The following is a 19,574-nucleotide window of genomic DNA, read 5'->3' on the forward strand; positions in this document are numbered from 1 at the left end:
TCCTTGGAGCCTCCAGATGTTTCGCAATACACGCAAAGGTATGGTCGAGTGAAAAATTGGCTAAATATATAATCAAACCCCAAAGGAAATAGGGAGTAAGAAATGCTCCGCCTTCCTCACTAAACTAAATAGGGCTGCTTTCACTGGAAACTGAGAGTATAGAAACTAAGGCAGACAAAGGGGGTGAATAGATCCAGGCTGTGGCACAAACTGCCGAACCAGGCTGTGGCACGGAGATCCAAGCCGAGGAAAAACTGTGCCTGTGGCAACCCAGGCAATACAAGCTAACACTCATGCCAAACCCAGACAAAGAAAGACAAGTGGGGCAGCCATTTTCCCTGATCTCCTGGTCGGCGCGTACAGATAGTGGGTGAGAGATTCCTTCAAAATCCCCGGGAGTGGGCACCCATGTTATCCCACAGAGAGGCAGAGTCAGAGGCTTTTGTGTGGGCCGAAAGTGGAATCTCCAGGCCGCCCCAGCGCCCTGAAAAAACCATGCACGGGGAGGAAGCGAGAGCCAATTCCAATGCTGGAACTTTTCCGTGAGGGTGGGGGTTTCACTCAGAGTGTGAGACTGTCGGCCTGATATCCTGGTCTGTGTACAGATAGTGAGCGAGAGTTTCCTCCAAGCACCCCGGGAGTGGGTGCCCGCCCGTGTTACTGGACAGAGTGGCAGAGCCAGAAGTCTTTGAGTGGGCGGAAGCCCCGTATGATTATGCTAGCAGCTCTGACTGACTGAGCCTTACCCAGAGCCCTGTGCTGAGTGGGAATAGAGTGGGGAGTTGCCAGCTCTTTGAGCCTCTTACTATCCAGGCAGAGGCAGCAGCAACCCCATAGCTGGATTATAAGGCTACTAATTGAGGAAGGAAAGACTAGGAGAGAGGCTCCAGGAACACGGAATCTCTCACTGTTGGAGCCTATAAATGCTAATGAGCCTCAACTGCCAACAAGACTGAAGCACAATACACAACATTGCCATAGAGACTTATCAACTGCAAACCTCTACCTGAGCATGCAAAAGGGGCAGAACCCGGGGTACAGAGTCACTGACCAGAAAGAGGGAGAGAAAAGAAAAAGCAAGAAGATAACCTCTCAAAATCAAGAATAATCTGCAGACTTTATAACCTATCCCATTTTATTATATTTGTTCATTTGTTTCTCTTATCTTCATTCTTGATTTTTTTTTTCCTCCTCCAATTTGGTTGTTTAACTCTCTGCTGGTCTTACTCTCTCCTCTCCCTGAACTACACTACCCATAAGTGTTACATCTCCCATTATCTTTTCTTTCCTCTTCCTTTCTTTCTATGAGGGTTGCACTCCAAAACCCTTAACTCTCTCTCTCATCTTTTTTCTCTTTTCTTCTTTTAGTGGTTCCCTCTTTTCTCTCTCTCTCTCTCTCTCTCTCTCTCTCTTTCTTTTCTCCCTCTATATTAGTTTCTTCCTTTCTCCTTTATGTCTCCTCTCATTCAAACCTCAATAACAAACAAATTATCTTATCTGGGACTCAAACTTATGTTTGTGGCATTTTGGGGGGGGTTTACTTCACCTTTTTAACTCACTAGCAGTGCTCCCATCCCTGGCTCTCCATTTTATCTAGTTCTTGTTCCACTAAATACAATAATAATTTTTTATTTTGTTCCCCCATTTTCCTGTTTCCCTCTTATTCCTCTCATCATAACTCTTAGTCAACCAACACCTAAAAGCAAATCATTTTATTCATGACCCAAATTTTTTCCTTATTTGCTTTATGTGGGTCCATACCCCCTTTTTTTTCTTTTTTTTGTCCCTTTATTACTTCTCCCCAATTCAGGCCCTCCATTACAGGCAATTTTTGTTCTATTTAGTACAATATAATTCACAGTTCACCACAAGATTTTCTCAAGAAAGAGGGGAGAGGAGAGGAGAGGGAAAAAAAGGGGGGGGAATAATTTCTTTTTTTAAAATTTTTATTTTATTTTATTTTTCTTTATTTCATTATTTTTTTTAAAAAACAACTCTTCAATTTTTTATTTTTTTAACTTTTTATTTTTTATTAAATCTCATTAATTCTATCAACAAAATCACCTTCAGATCCCATTAAAGAAGAGAAAATAAAATATCATGGATACAAAAGAAAGAGAGGTAACAGATAGATGAGGAAAAATCTATGGAGAAAAAATTTAATATATTAGAAACCTTGGAGTTAAACGACAGAGAAGTTAAAATAGAAATTCTAAAAATACTCAGAGTTATACAAGAAAACACATAAAGTGTTTTATCTCTAAATTTAGGGAGCTCAGAAAACAACTCAATGAACACAAAAAAGATATATCCAAGGAAATTGAAACTATAAAAACAAATCAAACAGAGATGAAAAACTCAATTTACGAGCTGAAAAACGAGGTTACAAGCTTAGCTAATAGAACAGGCCAGATAGAAGGTAGGATTAGTGAAATAGAAGACAAGACACTTGAGGCGCAACAGAGAGAATAAGAAAGAGACTCAAAAATTTAAAAAAGTGAGATAGCCCTACAGGAATTTTCTGACTCCATCGAAAAGAATAACATAAGAATAATAGGTATATCAGAGGGAGAAGAGAGAGAAAATGGAATGGAGAACATACTCAAACAAATAATAGATGAGAACTTCCCAAGCCTGTGTAAAGAACTAAAGCCTCAAATTCAAGAAGCAAACAGAACTCTGAGTTTTCTTTTTATTTTTTATTTTTTGTATTTTTCTGAAGCTGGAAACGGGGAGAGACAGTCAGACAGACTCCCGCATGCGCACGACCGGGATCCACCCAGCACACCCACCAGGGGCGACGCTCTGCCCACCGGGGGCAATGCTCTGCCCCTCCAGGGCGTTGCTCTGCGGCGACCAGAGCCACTCTAGCGCCTGGGGCAGAGGCCAAGGAGCAATCCCCAGCGCCCGGGCCATCTTTGCTCCAATGGAGCCTTGGCTGCGGGAGGGGAAGAGAGAGACAGAGAGGAAGGAGGAGGGCATGCAAAAGCAAATGGGTGCTTCTCCTATGTGCCCTGGCCGGGAATCGAACCCAGGTCCCCCACACGCCAGGCCGACGCTCTACCGCTGAGCCAACTGGCCAGGGCCCCGAGTTTTCTTAACCCCAACAAACCTACTCCAAGGCACATCATAATGAAATTGGCACAAACCAACAACAATGAAAAAATTCTCAAGGCAGCCAGGGAAAAGAAGAATACAACATATAAAGGAAGGCCCATTAGATTATCATCTGATTTCTCAACAGAAACTCTACAAGCTAGAAGAGAGTGGACTCCAATATTTAAAGTCCTGAAAGAGAGGAACTTTCAGCCATGAATACTATACCCATCAAAGCTATCCTTCAAATATGAAGGAGAAATAAAAACATTCACAGATACAGAAAAGATGAGGGAATTTATCATCGGAAAACCCCCACTCCAGGAATTATTAAAGGGGGTTCTCCAATCAGATACAAAGAACAAAGAAAACACAAAACCACAAGTAAAAGCTCCAAGAAGAACACAATAAAACCAAATTTAAACTGTGACAACAACAAAAAGAAATGGGGGGAGAGGATGGAGATTAACAGTTGCAAAGGACGATGGAGTGCAAAAGTACTCACAAAATAGTACACTACAATGAACAGTGTAGGAACCCTTTTCATTACTTAAAGGTAACCACCATTGGAAAAACCACCACAGAAGCACATGATTTAAAAAAGATAGCAACAGAGGAAAGATGTATGGAATACAACCAAATAAAAACAAAAGATAAAAAAAATGAAAGAAAAGGATCAAACAAGACACAAAACTAACAGAAAGCAATCTAAAAAATGGCAATAGGAAACTCACAAGTGTCAATAATTACACTAAATGTAAACGGATTAAACTCACCAATAAAAAGGCACAGAGTATCAGAATGGATTAAAAAAGAAAATCCTTGGCCCTGGCTCGTTGGCTCAGTAGTAGAGCGTCGGCCTGGTGTGCAGAAGTCCCGGGTTCAATTCCCGGCCAGGGCACACAGGAGAGGCACCTATCTGCTTCTCCACCCCCCTTTTCCTCTCTATCTCTCTCTTCCCCTCCCGCAGCCGAGGCTCCATTAGAGCAAAAAGATGGCCCGGGTGCTGGGGATGGCTCCTTGGCCTCTGCCCCAGGCGCTAGAGTGGCTCTGGTCGTGACAGCGATGCCCCGGATGGGCAGAGCATCACCCCCTGGTGGGCGTGCCGGGTGGACCCCGGTCGGGCACATGCGGGAGTCTGTCTGACTGCCTCCCCGTTTCCAGCTTCAGAAAAATACAAAAATAAGTAAATAAGTAAATAAACATGGAAAAAGAAAAAAAAGAAAATCCAACTGTATACTGCCTCCAAGAAACTCATCAAAGTAACAAGGATAAAAACAAATTCAAAGTGAAAGGCTGGAAAACAATACTCCAAGCAAATAACATCCAAAAAAAGCAGGCGTAGCAATACTCATATCTGATAATGCTGACTACAAGACAGCAAAAGTACTCAGAGACAAAAATGGGCATTTCATAATGGCTAAGGGGACACTGAATCAAGAAGACATAACAATCCTTAATATATATGCACCAAACCAAGGAGCACCAAAATAAGTAAGACAGCTACTTATTGACCTTAAAACAAAAACTGACAAAAATACAATCATACTTGGAGACCTCAATACACCGCTGACGGCTCTAGATTGGTCATCCAAACAGAGAATCAACAAAGATATAGTGGCCTTAAACAAAACACTAGAGCACCTGGATATGATAGACATCTACAGGACATTTCATCCCAAAGAGACTGAGTATACATTTTTCTCCAACGTACAAGGATCATTCTCAAGAATTGACCATGTGTTGGGCCACAAAAACAACATCAGCAAATTCAGAAAAATCGAGTTGTACCAAGCATATTTTCTGATCATAAAGCCTTAAAACTAGAATTCAACTGCAAAAAAGAGAAAAAAAATTCCACAAAAATGTGGAAACTAAACAACATACTTTTAAAAAATGAATGGGTCAAAGAAGAAATAAGTGCAGAGATAAAAAGATATATACAGACAAATGAAAATGACAATACAACATATCAGAATCTATGGGATGCAGCAAAAGCAGTGATAAGAGGGAAGTTCATATCACTTCAGGCATATATGAACAAACAAGAGAGAGCCCAAGTGAACCACTTAACTTCACACCTTAAGGAACTAGAAAAAGAACAAAGACAACCCAAAACCAGGCGAAGAAAGGAGATAATAAAAATCAGAGCAGAAATAAATGGAATAGAGAACAAAAATACTATAGAAAAAATTAATAGAACAAGGAGCTGGTTCTTTGAAAAGATCAACAAAATTGACAAACCCTTGGCAAGACTTACCAAGGAAAAAAGAGAAAGAACTCATATAAACAAAATCCAAAATGAAAGAGGAGAAATCACCACGGACACCATAGATATACAAAGAATTATTGTAGAATACTATGAAAAACTTTATGCCACTAAATTCAACAACCTAGAAGAAATGGATAAATTCCTAGAACAATACAACCTTCCTAGACTGAATCAAGAAGAAGCAGAAAGCCTAAACAGACCTATTAGTAGAGAAGAAATAGAAAAAACCATTAAAAACCTCCCCCAAAATAAAAGTCCAAGTCCAGATGGCTATACCAGCAAATTTTATCAAACATTCAAAGAAAACTTGGTTCCTATTCTACTGAAAGTCTTCCAAAAAATTGAAGAAGAAGCAATACTTCCAAAAATATTTTATGAGGCCAACATAACCCTCATACCAAAACCAGGCAAGGATGGCACAAAAAAAGAAAACTACAGACCAATATCTCTAATGAATACAGATGCTAAAATACTAAACAAAATACTAGCAAATCGAATACAACAACATATTAAAAAAAATAATACATCATGATCAAGTGGGATTCATCCCAGAATCTCAAGGATGGTTCAACATACATAAAACGGTTAACGTAATACACCATATCAACAAAAAAAAAGAACAAAAACCACATGATCTTATCAATAGACGCAGAAAAGGCTTTCGATAAAATACAACACAATCTTATGTTTAAGACTCTCAACAAAATGGGTATAGAAGGAAAATATCTCAACATGATAAAGGCCATATATGATAAACCATCAGCTAACATCATATTAAATGGCACTAAACTGAAGGCTTTCCCCCTTAAATCAGGAACAAGACAGGGTTGTCCACTCTCTCCATTCTTATTTAATGTGGTACTAGAGGTTCTAGCCAGAGCAATCAGACAAGACAAAGAAATAAAAGGCATCCATATCGGAAAAGAAGAACTAAAGGTATCACTTTTTGCAGATGATCTGATCCTGTACATCGAAAACCCCAAAGAATCTACAAAAAGACTACTAGAAACAATAAGCCAATACAGTAGGGTCGCAGGATACAAAATTAACATACAGAAGTTCATAGCCTTTCTATATGCCAACAATGAAACATTTGAGAACGAACTCAAAAGAATAATCCCCTTCACGATTGCAACAAAAAAATAAAATAAAATACTTAGGAATAAACATAACAAAGAATGTAAAGGACTTATATAATGAAAACTATAAACTATTGTTAAGGGAAATCAAAAAAGATATAATGAGATGGAAGAATATACCTTGTTCTTGGTTAGGAAGAATAAATATAATCAAGATGGCCATATTACCCAAAGCAATATACAAATTTAATGCAATTCCCATCAAAATTCCAATGACATTTTTAAAGAAATGGAGCAAAAAATCATCAGATATATATGGAACTATAAAAAACCCTGAATAGCCAAAGCAATCCTAAAGAAAATGAATGAAGCTGGGGGCATTACAATACCTGACTTCAAACTATATTATAGGGCCACGATAATCAAAACAGCATGGTATTGGCAGAAAAATAGACACTCAGACCAATGGAACAGTATAGAAAACCCAGAAATAAAACCACATATATATAGTCAAATAATTTTTGATAAAGGGGCCAAGAACACACAATGGAGAAAAGAAAGCCTCTTCAATAAATGGTGCTGGGAAAACTGGAAAGCCACATGCAAAAGAATGAAACTGGACTACAATTTGTCCCCCTGTCCTAAAATTAACTCAAAATGGATCAAAGATCTAAACATAAGACTTGAAACAATAAAGTACATAGAAGAAGACATAGGTACTAAACTCATGGACCTGGGTTTTAAAGAGCATTTTATGAATTTGACTTCAAAGGCAAGAGAAGTGAAGGCAAAAATTAATGAATGGGACTACATCAGACTAAGAAGTTTTTGCTCAGCAAGAGAAACTGATAAAATAAACAGACAGCCAACTAAATGGGAAATGATATTTTCAAACAACAGCTCAGATAAGGGCCTAATATCCAAAATATACAAAGAACTCATAAAACTCAACAACAAACAATCCAATAATAAAATGGAAAGAGGACATGAACAGACACTTCTCCCAGGAAGAAATACAAATGGCCAACAGATATATGAAAAGATGCTCATCTTCTTTAGTTATTAGAGAAATGCAAATCAAAACTGCAATGAGATACCACCTCACACCTGTTAGATTAGCTATTATTAACAAGACAGGTAATAGCAAATGTTGGAGAGGCTGCGGAGAAAAAGGAACCCTCATCCACTGTTGGTGGGAATGTAAAGTAGTACAACCATTATGGAAGAAAGTATGGTGGTTCCTCAAAAAACTGAAAATAGAACTACCTTATGACCCAGCAATCCCTCTACTGGGTATATACCCCCAAAACTCAGAAACATTGATACGTAAAGACACATGCAGCCCCATGTTTATTGCAGCATTGTTCACAGTGGCCAGGACATGGAAACAACCAAAAAGCCCATCAATAGATGACTGGATAAAGAAGATGTGGCACATATACACTATGGAATACTACTCAGCCATAAGAAATGATGACATCGGATCATTTATAGCAAAATGGTGGGATCTTGATAACATTATACGAAGTGAAATAAGTAAATCAGAAAAAAACAGGAACTGCATTATTCCATACGTAGGTGGGACATAAAAGTGAGACTAAGAGACATTGATAAGAGTGTGGTGGTTACGGGGGGAGGGGGGAGACGGAGAGGGAAAGGGGGAGGGAGAGGGGCACAAAGAAAACTAGATAGAAGGTGACAGGGGACAATCTGACTTTGGGTGATGGGTATGCAACATAATTGAACGACAAGATAACCTGGACATGTTATCTTTGAATATATGTATCCTGATTTATTGATGTCGCCCCATTAAAAAAATAAAATTATTTAAAAAAAAAAAAAGAATCAGAATTTGAACTGGGCCTTGAGGGTAGGGGCAATTTTTGTGTGGTGGATGGAAAAGGGAAGATATTATGGAGATGGGAACAAGGCTTAGAGTAAAAAATGTTCTTATAAATGCAACTGTTTTTTAGTCCCAAGTGCCAGCCATTAATCCACATGAGCAAGTGTTTTATTTTTATCATCATCATTATTTCCACTTTACAAACTGGGAAGCAGAAACTCAGAGTGGTTATGTGACTTCCTCAAAACCACAGAATTGGTCATTGGTGCAGGAATTTGACTCCCAAACCCTACCCCCTTTTTAGCAAACCATCTCTAACAACCATGAAGGTGATTCTGAGTCTCTGGCCTCAGAAGAGAACCTTCCATTCAGCTGTGGGAGCACAGGAGCCCTGCAGCCTCAGCACAGCACCTACAGGTCCACCTCCACTTCCGGTCTTGTTCATGCACTCTGGGGCTGCTTCCACCAGGGACTGAGGAGGGTTGTACTAGGGCCTGGCTAGTCCTCTCTGCTCCGACCTCCCTGTAGAGTTGGCTGAAACTTTGCCATGGTTGCGTGTTGCTCTAAGGCGATCCTGCCCAGTCCTGCTCCCTCCACATTTTCACAGGCATTACCTCCAGGAACCCTCTCCACTCTCTGTGTCAGCTCCAGGAGAACCCACAGACACACTGCCATCATCATCTGACCCCAACCCTGGCATGGGGGGCAGGCCCCGAGACTTGTCTACTTGGCATGGAGGGCTCAGTGAGGCAATGCTGGGGTGCGAGGGGTGGTCTGGGACAACACTGAGTGTTCCCCATGTGCCAGGCATCAGTTCAAAGGATTCTTTTTTTTACTTATTACTTCAATTAATCCTCACAAGAACCTGAGAGGGAAGGACTGTTATTATCTTTATTTTAAGACCAGGAGTGCAGGCCCAGAAAGATTCAATAACTGACTGTCCGGTAGACTGTTATATGGCAGCACCAGGATCCTAACCCAAGCAGTCTGGCTCTTGAACCCTTCGTTCTTAGCTGTGTTTCTACAGCTGGACCCTGGGAAGCTCTCTGGGCAGGAGAATGAGGGAGGCTTGTGCACAGAGGGTCCTCTAAGGGTCCTGCCATCTCTGTCCTGCCAAGCCCATCATTCAGTGCTGGTCTCTGTCCTACAGGCCTCAGCCAGTCATTGTGTGTCCAGAAAATGAAAAGAGGGAGGGAAGTATTTCAAGTGGACAGTAGAGCCAAGTTGCCAACAGCAGTGTTACGTGGAGATCAGGGGCCATGACCAACATTTAGAGGCAAAAACCCCATACCAGCCTGCCTTCTGGCAGTTGAAGACGCAGTCATGCTAATTTTACCCAATTCCTTTTCAGCCCTACACCAGCCTCCAAGCAGCTGCAGGACCAGTGCACCCACAGTGCTGCCATATGCTGTGGCCCTTGTGTGTCTGGAGTAAGGCTTGCTCAGCTCTGCCAGCCTGGATGCTTATCAGAGGAACTGTCAGACAGAGGTGTGAGTGGCAGTGACTCTCCTTCATCTCCTATCACTTGTTTCAGACAGACCTGGGTTCGAATCCCCCTCTGCCTCTTACCAGCAGTGTGTCCTCAGCCAGGTTAACCTTATCAGATGGTTATTACTGTATGACAAACCATCGCAAAGCCTAGTGGCTTTAGGCCACAACCACCAGTGCTTGCTCATGAACCAAGGGATTGGTTGGGCAGTCACTTCTTCTGATATAGTCCCCACTTGACCAGTCTCTGCTGTAGCCAGTTGATGGAGCATGGCCTCAGGGAATGCCCCTGCCCCTGGCTCTATATGCCCACTCATCCTCTGGTGGGCCAGCACAGGATTGGTGCCATAATGTGGCAGCAATTTTGAGAGACAGGGAAAGAGCAACAGATTGGGCTTCTGCTGAGAAGAGCAGCACAGACACATTGTACAGGCTGTGAATGGATGGTGTGAACTGAAGCCAACACACCATATTACTTAATCTCTTTGCGACTCTGTTTGCTAATGTATAAAATGGGAATAATCTCACTTGTATCACTGATGATGCTCTGGGATTCTGTTTTGTTTGGGGGCATGGTCAGTCAGGTGCGGCCACAAGAGTGGGCACAGGAAAGGAGTGGAAAAACAAGTTGATTATCCTCACAGGTCCTACTGGGACAGGGACACTCAGGCCGAGAGTGGCCATGCAAAGGTAGAGCTAAGGGAGCGGGCTCAACTGAGCAGTCAGGGAGCTGAGGGAGCGAGATTTGTGGGTAAGGACCTTTAGTGGGGGTCAGAGGGTACACAAGCAAAGGGCACAAGGGGATTTCATTTGTGCCTCTATCACTAGGTTATATTCACAGGGGGGTAGAAATGAGAATTTGTGGCAGGGGCCCACCTTCTCACCCTGGTACATCTGGTCACCTGGTCTCATACTCATAGCCTATTCACAGGGCTGTCAAAACACAGAAAGACACAAGTTTTAAAAAATCTTTACAGTAACACACCTGGTAAAATGTGGGCCCTGTTATTTTATTTTGAAAGCTAATGTTAAAATATGTAAAAGGCCAAGGATTAGATTTGCCTTTGTGCAAACCATGTCTTTGTATCTGGGAAGCTATTTTGAGTCAGGTCTTTAGTCAGAATAATTCGAATACAAGGTATGACAAAGACGCTCCTCATATGAGGAAAGACTATGAAGCAGTCCCCACACAGAGAGGCCAAGTGCTCTGATTAGCATTCCTTCACTTTTTCATTCATTCAGGAAGTTGATCAGAAAACATTTATCAAGAGCCTGCTGTGTATGAGACATTGCATGACAGAAATTGCAGGAACAAGGACTAGTTTGTAATAGAGAGGAATTGAAATATTAAGGTTGCTGAAGGACTGTGTGAGATCAGTTGTCAGGGTCACTTCCTTGTAAGCTGCGGTGATGAATATGGCCCTCTGCCTAAGGGACTGGGTAGCCATTGAAGGCTTTCGGCAGGGAGTGGGGTGGTTAATTTTGTCATTTCTAAAGATCTTATAGGCTGCTGTGTGGTAAATAAATGGGTGGTTGCTAGACTGTGGTAGAAAGAAAAGACCAATTTAGGAGATGTTTCAAGCATCCAGGCCATTAAGCTGTGGCTGGACCATTGTGGTGGCAAAGATGAGGAGGACTTGGTTGACTGGACAGATATTTGGGAGGTAGAATTAGTGAAACCTGGTGGATGAGGGGTAATGGAGGATAGGCGTGAATTGTGACACTCAGTTTTTGTCTTGGGCACTGGCTGGAGGGAGCCACTGGCTAAGACGGAGAATATAGGTGGGGTGAATGATGAGTCAGGCTTTAGCTGCCTGGCCTTTGTGGTACCCATGTGGACACAGTCTGTAAGCAGAAATATATGACCAGAGTTTAGGAGATAGATCTGCACCTTACCAGCAGCTCAGAGATAAGAACCAATGCCAGGTTAGTGTTGGGTGTGGTTGAGCCATGGCCTAGCTATGGTAGCACAGATGGTCCATTCTCTAAAAGGGTTTTGACTATTCTGTAGCTATAAACTGTTTTTTTTCCTGTGAAAAGATGTGTGTGTGTGTGTGTGTGTGTATGAGAGAGAGAGAGAGAGAGAGAGAGAGAGAGAGAGAGAGAGAACTCATGAGTGTCAAGTTATCTCTAAGTATGGCAGAAGGGCCCCCTAGGTAGGAAGCAGTCCCACAGTTCATCATTCTTGGAAGACGCCAATCCTTGGACACAAAATAAAGATTCAGGACCTTGGTCCAAGACTGCCAGGAGACCCTTGCTTTGTTTCTGTCTGCTCATCCCCTTTCCCACTATCCACTGGGCAAATGGGTAGGGGTGCTTTTACCTCATGCCAGTCCTGTTGGGTTAGGTCAGACCTTCTTTACTGAAAACACTATGATCAAGCCATCCAGGCTTAGCTTTTGATAAGGTAAGTGGAAAAAAATAGAAAATTGTTTTCGCTTTTGACTCTATTTTCATGGTGTTCATGTTTCTAAAGAGGGTCGGGAAGTCAGCTCTGAGATTCAGAGGGAGACAGGACATTGGTTTTCGGGCAGTGCCTGTTCTTGCCTTCCCTTAGGCAAAAAATTTTCTTCTTGGAAAATAAAGAACAGGCCACAAGATTTGAGAGATAAGAGGCTCTGATAAGACACTTTAGTTACACATTTTCAAAATATTATATACCAGAACCCCTAATATGGCTTAAAAGGTCTTCTCAACATCTTAAGTCCTCCCTGACCTACCATTTCCTCATCCTCACATGCCAGAAAAAGGTGCATCATTATAGAAGTTTCTGCCAAATTAACACAGCTAGCTTTTAAGACCTCTCCCTGTCAAGACCCCCCCCCTTTCTATTCCTTGCAGTGCTGACACTTGTTCTAGAATTGTGTATCAGCAGCCTCTGAAAGTGTGGAGGCTTCTGAGGGGATGGCTGAGCTCCCAAGGGAAGCCCAGAGGTACCTGGTGAGGACCACTCACTCTACTATGCTCGGTAGCAGCCAAAGTGTGGGCCACTCCGCCTCTTGGCCTCTCCACTGATCCTCCATATGTTTTAACCTTGGCTTTCCCATTGACAAGTAACCCTCAGCAATTTTCCTAATGCCCTGAAGCTGAGCTATTCATGGGTCAAGTGAGAATGACCATACATCAGAGTCATATCACACATGCATCTCACTCCCCCAGATTCAGCACTCTCCTGAATCATTTACAACACCTGGAGACAGGGCAGAGGTGTGTGGCCGCACTCAGAGAGACTATGGATCCCAGGGGGAGAATGAAGAGGGAGTCAGAACCCAAATTTCTCTGAGAGGGCTATCTGCTCTACCTTCTTGGTTTAATTCAGTCATTCATTGAGCAAATATTTACTGAGCCACTGTAAGAATGGATAAAACAGTCCCTACATTTCTGGAATTCGCATCCTAACTAGAACCAATTTTCATGCTTAAAGATACAATTCCTGTTCATCATGCAACATGGTTGGCAACCACATGCCAACCTCTGCATTTGCTGGCAAACAGCTCCAGTGGTTGGGGGAGAACTTGCGGTGAGAGATGCTATATCTGAATGATTTGAAGGAATGGTCACTACAGGTGATTTTCACTTTCTGCGTCACATTTAGATCACCTTGGCTATAAATGGAGACCCCACTGTACCTGTGTGCAGGGGCATGTGAGAACTCAATGTAATGCTTTGTGCATTGAGTGGACACATCAAGAAGGGTTGGGAGGTACAAATTAATGATTTCAGCCCCAGCCAAGAATGTGTCACTTGGAACTTTGAGTTTTATTGATGACCGCACTCCCTGGGTAGCACTCAGAGAGCGCTGGCACTTCGCCCAGGTGGGGGGGCATCTGTGCCTGTAGGCACCTGGGGGCTGTGCCCCAGAGACGGAGGGCTGGGCAGGTCAGCTGCACTCCACACCAGCATCCTCATTGTGGTTGCAATTGTGAGTGCCCCAGGAACTCTTGCTGCAGCTCCACAGTGTGGTCTCTGTCCCTCTACACGCAACGTTATCCAGCCAGATCGTCCCAGTGCCTAGACAGAGAAAGCAAGGAGGGGATGGAGAGTGGGGTCGGGCTGGAAGCTGAGTGACCCACTGGATGCTGAAGCTCCCATTCGGGGTAGATTGGCCAGTTTCTCACAGCCACTCCGGCCCAAGGTGTCGACGGCTGGGCTACTCTCTTATAATGACTCTGTCCCTGTGCTGCTTTAGAAAGTCTCATCCAAGTATTGCTACTGATCCACGCACTATCTGAAATCCCCTCCTGAGGGTCCCCCGGCGCTAACTCACTATGGTGTGTCCATGTTCCTCCCAGGAATTCACCTTCCTCGAACCCCCTTTCTTCTGACACTTGATTTCAGGTCAACAGCGCAGTTGGGACAGTTGGATTGTTTGAGTGTAGTAGTTTATACCACAGTGTGACAATCGATGTGAGGGAAATGTGTATTTTAGAGTTGTTTTACAATCAAACTAGACTCAGATTTAAAAGTAGTTATGTGCTTCAGGGGGGAGTAAGGGCAGAAGGCGTTCAGGGGGGAGCACGGGAGGGAGGGGCCATGCGTGCCTGCCGGGGCAGCCCTGGGGTGGAGATGGGCTCGGCCTGTGGGCTTAACTCTGGTAGAGAATGTCTGAACCTTCTGCTGAGAGACACAGGCTGAGTCTCCAGCACCTCAGACTGATTTTAGGATGTCCCTGCTCCAATTTCATTTATCTTCCTTTGCACCTTCTTAAAGGTGATCACAGCATGGGCAGCCCAGTCCTCAGTCTCTGGGTAACTGGCACCAAGGCTGGGGTGTGCCTGCCCTGTGAATTACTTTGTTCTTCAAGCACCAGCATCTCAGCTGGACTTCAGAGAGTTGTGCCTCACAAACACCATCAGCCACACCACATTCTGGCTCAGGGGCTGGACATACATTGACCCAAGCCAGGCTGGCCAGAACCCCAACCAAGCCTTTGATGTCACTCTTGGAGATGAAAGCTCATGTTTATTCTAGGGTGGCCAAGCTGGAAGGGTGTAAGTCTTGAGCCCTGAGCTGTAGAACTTTTCAGTTGCTTGAACCATCTTTTTCTTTTAACCCAAACCACACCGAATCGGTTGCAACCAAAGGAAAAGGAAGCCCACATCAGCTCCTCAAGGCAAGAGATGGAGGACTCACTTACCGGCTCCAACATTGAAAATGGCCTTTCCCACAGAGTAACCCAGCATATGGCAAAAGACAGTGGCATCTGAATTGTCCCAGTCATCATCACAAATTGTCCCCCAGGCACCGCCATAGTAAACTTCCGCCCGGCCTCGGTTCGCAGAGCCTACAATCCTGACACTGTGCAGGGATTCACCTGGGTGAGAAAACACATGGAAGAGAGGTGAGGCAGGCAGCCCAGGGCTTTGAGTGAAGGTAGGCTCTGCACTTGCATTTGGGGAAATTGAATTGTTAGGGGAAGGGGAAAGAAAAGAGCCTACGCATGGCACCAACATGGCCTGGCAAGAAGCCTTTGTGCCCCTGGGCCTGCAGCCATGATACCATTGGAACACGTGCCTCTGGCTGTCTTACAAATCCAGACGACCACTCCTTCACTTGTGTTGTGGGGAGATAAGAAAAGTTGAGGAAGAAAAGGGAGGAAGGAAAGGAGAGCAGGAGAGAAGAAAAAAAGGAGGAAGGATGGAAAAAGAGGGGAAGAGAGCAGGAGAAAGGGAGGAAGAGGAAAAAAGGAAGAAAAAATGTTGCACTGTGGTTGTTGCTGTGAACACACTTATCCAAAGGAAGAGCCCATTAACCTGCCAAAAACTGAGGAATTCCTCTGAGAACCAAGTCCTCTCCTCTGCTATCCATACATTTTTTAAGTACAGAATGGACTCTAAAGCTCAAATTAAAGAGAATAAAATCAGCAATTACCTTTTTGACCTTTTTCTCCCTTTAATCCTTGTGGCCCAGAGGATCCTGTCACAAGGAGAAAAACCACATGATTTGAAGGAAACCTGCCAGCCCCCCTTGCTCTCCTCTGCCAGAGGTGGGGAGGTAGGCAGAGGGGTGGGGAGGAGGCTGGACTCTCTTCCCAGCTTTGCTGGTGACCTGGCCTCATGGGGACTGGCTAGTCCCTGGGCACCAGTGGTTAAGTATGAAGAAATGGACCTACGCCACAGCAGGAAGGGTTTAAGCTAGATTAGAGAAGGACATGGAACAGGGAAGAGACATAGAGTGGGAAGCATCCCCTTCTCAGAAAGCTCTGGTCATTTGAGAGTGGCCTGGGCGAGGCTGGGCACGGTGTGCGTGCGTGCTCACGTGTGTCTCCGCTAGGCCAGACTGCCTGTCCACTTTGGTCGGCTCAGTGCTGAGGCAGTCCCAGGGCAGAACCCATCCACTGGACCGTGACCCTCTGCTTCTGACCACTCCCAAGCGCCTTACCTCAGGGCCTCTCCTCTTAAAACTTAAAGGAGAAGCAGAGGCCTTACCTTTCAGTCCTGCGTCACCCTTTTGGCCACTCGGTCCAGATGCACCCTTGGGGCCTGCCAGGCCTAGGCTTCCCTTATCTCCCTTCATGCCCACAGGGCCTGGGGAGGAGAGAGACCACCCTGTCAGATGTCCTGCTCCACTTTACGAGGGGGACCAAGAACCTTGGTGTTCAATGACTGAGTTGTCTTTGATTAGCAGGTTCCCCTGTGAACTGGGCTGTTTGGATATTCAGCTGGTGTCTTTGGTCCAGTGAGGAAGGTGGCACCACTTAATCCTGACTCCCATGTAAATGCTGGTTGAGAACGTGCTGACAGGGTTCCAGAGATCGTTGGTCCTCATCAGGCTACCTAATTGTGTGGAGGTGTTAGACATTCTGGAAGAATTTGCTAGAATGTTTCTCAGCCTCAATTTCTCCTCTGGTGACTTAAAATAGGGACAGAACATCCAGTTTTCAAGGAAGACGTGTGTCTGAGAAGTGTAGCTTCAGTGCCCCTTGGACTCGGGCTGTGGAGGACACTGGAGATGCTGCATGGGAAGTGTGACCAACCACAAGCAAGAGCTCAGGGACTGAGGACGGCCGTAAGAGTCTGGTGAGGTGAGCGAGGAGGGGGGGCGAGCTCGAGGTGCCTCAGTGGCTGCACAGGCTGACCTACCCAACCACTGGCTCTCTGCATTTCTTACCCTTCCCTACTGTCAGTTCACTGAATCCCTGTGGGCTTAGGCCACTTTGAAGGAAGGTCACAGCGGTGCAACAAAGTCAAGAAGAATCCCCCCCCCCACCCCCCATGAGCCTTTCCAGTCACCATTCTGAGGAAATTAACATGAAGTCAGCCTCTTACCTGGAACTCCTGACTCTCCTTTTGTTCCTTTCTGTCCTTGAAGTCCTAAAATCAAAATACCAGAAAAAAGGAAGAAGATAATGAAACTTGGATATTAGGCACTTTTAATCTTAGACAACCTCTACCTTTTGTCTGATTAATGCAGATGGAAAGATACATTGGTTCTTCAGATTGTTTAAAGCCTCCCTAGCAGAGCAGAGAAGGAGACAGACTGCGGCAATGGGAATGTGTGTGCTGGGTGACACAGAAATGGATGGGACGGAAGTCCGAGGTAGACAGCCCTGAGCCTGCTGGCTGGCCTTCCTTGCCAGTGATAGCCTGACTCAGTATCTCAATCCAATTCTATTCCTTCCTGTTGCGATTTATCGGAATTGAGAAATGTTTTGAAAATAAAGCTATCTTTATATCCAAAAGAATGTAGATGTTACACAGTGGCCACCAGGAATGTTGGAGGCCCTCACCCATAGCAAATGCTCAATAATTTGGTTGGCTTATTTCATTATGGCCCCCAGTGTGGTGAAAGATCCATTTGGAAGAATAATCATTACAATTATTGGTGACTATACTATTTGTAGTTCTAACATGAAAAATCCTTTTTCCCTCCCTCCTACCCTCCCTCCCTCCTTTCCTTCTTCCCTCCTTTCTTCCCTTCCAACCTTCCTTTCTTCCTTTTTTCCTCCCTCCCTCCCTCCCTCCCTCCCTGCCTCCCTCCCTCCCTCCTTTCCTTCTTCCCTCCTTTCTTCCCTTCCAACCTTCCTTTCTTCCTTTTTTCCTTCCTTCCTCCCTCCCTCCCTCCTTCTCTTCCTCCCTCCTTCTCTCCTTCTCTTCCTCCCTCCCTCCCATTTATTCTTTCAATCACTAACTTCTATGGAAGGTCCACTTTTCTCAGCACCAGGATGAGTCACTGTGGGATAATAGTTTATTGGTTTAGCAAACGCATAGTTTCTCCATTTTTAAGGGCCAGTGTTAGTGTTATTTCAGAGAGACAAGACTCTCCAAGACAGCTACGCAGACCTGGGAGAATGAAATGGTGACACTGATGTGGAGAGAGTTACTAGAGGACTTGAAGAGCAATGAGAGCAGAGGCCGTGCTCATCACCAGGCCCTTGACTGGCATCCCTCCTGGGTGCAAGCCCAGCCTTAACCAAAGGCCCGCCGTTTGGTGTTAACAGAAATCACAGTTACCCTAGCTGCACATTGCCTGGGGGAACTTCATACTAGAGGAAGTTCCTGCCTCCCAGGTCCTGACTTTCCTGAGCACCTACCATGTACTGGTCAATGGAGGGTAAGTTAGAATCCTGGTGAGTCTGTTTGGAACACCTTCTCGAAATAACAAGCCAAGGAAGCCCTGGCTCCTAGCACCTCTCAGATGTCTTACCTGAGGTCAGGTGCTGCCAAGGGTGGAGGGTCAGAGGGCCAAGGAGCCATGAGCTGCCACTACAGGCATTGGCTCCCAGAGAAGCAGGACACATGGGAAGGCCCTGAGCCGGCTACTGCTACAGCCCCTCCTTATAGGGACAGAGACAGGACCGAGGCTCAGAGCTTCATCTAGGACAGCAGTTCTCAACCTGTGGGTCGCGACCCCGGCAGGGGTCGAACGACCAAAACACAGGGGTCGCCATTTTCCGATGGCTTTAGGCGACCCCTGTGTTTTGGTCGTTCAACCCCTGCCGGGGTCGCGACCCACAGGTTGAGAACCACTGATCTAGGAGCTGGAGCACTGCAATGCAAAGGCCTGATGCTGGCAGCTCACCCAGGCCATTTGTGCTCTGAGCCCTCTATCTGGAATGCTTAACCCGACGGTCCCCTGAGAACTACAGTCAAGCCTGAAAAACCTGCTCAAATATCAAATGTCACTGACTGTGAAGCTTCTCCAACCTTGCTCACAGATGGCACGCTTCCTTCCAGGGAAGCCAAGAGCCTAAAGTCCGATGCCCTGCACTCTGACCTTGAGCAAAGTGTCTCTGTCCCTCCGCTTCCCTGTCCTCCTCTGAGTCTCCTGGCTGTCCCTGGAGAGCAGTGGTGAGACTTCAGTGAAGTTGTCTGTGTCAGCTGCTGAGCCTCATTTCTGGCAAGTGCTCAGTAAAGGTGCCCTGTCTCCCCTCCAGGCACGGATAGCCTCGACATGACATGCGCTCCAGGCTTGCTGCCCAGCAAGCCCCCGTTTGCTGTTGATCTGAGGTCAACCAGCAGGTGGCAGACGATTCCTCTCTGCTCACCTGCACCTGAACAGCCTGCGTCAGGATCAGGGGGGTGAAGATACATTCGGACACATATCTACACCATATCCAGACTCTTGGCCCTCTCTGTCTACATCCTACAGGGCACCATAGTGCAGAAATCTCTACCTTAAGACCCTGTCCCTAGAAGCAAAGTTCAGGGAATTCAGGACTGTGGCTCTCCTCCCCTCCAAAGAAGTGCCCCTCTCCAGCTGTCTGCAAAGCACCAGCCAACAAATACCATGTACAGACAGGAGCCCTGGGAAACCCTTCTTCATCAGGTTCCCAGTCCTTGTCCTGATGCTCCCT

General features: G+C 45.0%; 1 protein-coding gene across 1 annotated transcript in view; it reads right to left on the reverse strand.

The window, feature by feature from the left end:
- Window positions 1–13,498: 13,498 nt before the first annotated feature.
- Window positions 13,499–19,574, reverse strand: part of MARCO (macrophage receptor with collagenous structure) — a 38,573-nt gene continuing 32,497 nt past the window's right edge. Inside the window, exons 8-12 of the mRNA XM_066345190.1 lie at window positions 17,047–17,091; window positions 16,207–16,305; window positions 15,650–15,694; window positions 14,916–15,092; window positions 13,499–13,789 (exon numbers count right to left, since the gene is read on the reverse strand). Coding sequence (XP_066201287.1) covers window positions 13,659–13,789; window positions 14,916–15,092; window positions 15,650–15,694; window positions 16,207–16,305; window positions 17,047–17,091 — 497 coding nt within the window. The 3' untranslated portion in view covers window positions 13,499–13,658. The remainder of the gene's footprint in view (window positions 13,790–14,915; window positions 15,093–15,649; window positions 15,695–16,206; window positions 16,306–17,046; window positions 17,092–19,574) is intronic.

Source organism: Saccopteryx leptura, chromosome 7 (assembly GCF_036850995.1).
Source record: "Saccopteryx leptura isolate mSacLep1 chromosome 7, mSacLep1_pri_phased_curated, whole genome shotgun sequence".
In the NCBI taxonomy this organism is placed as follows: domain Eukaryota; kingdom Metazoa; phylum Chordata; class Mammalia; order Chiroptera; family Emballonuridae; genus Saccopteryx; species Saccopteryx leptura.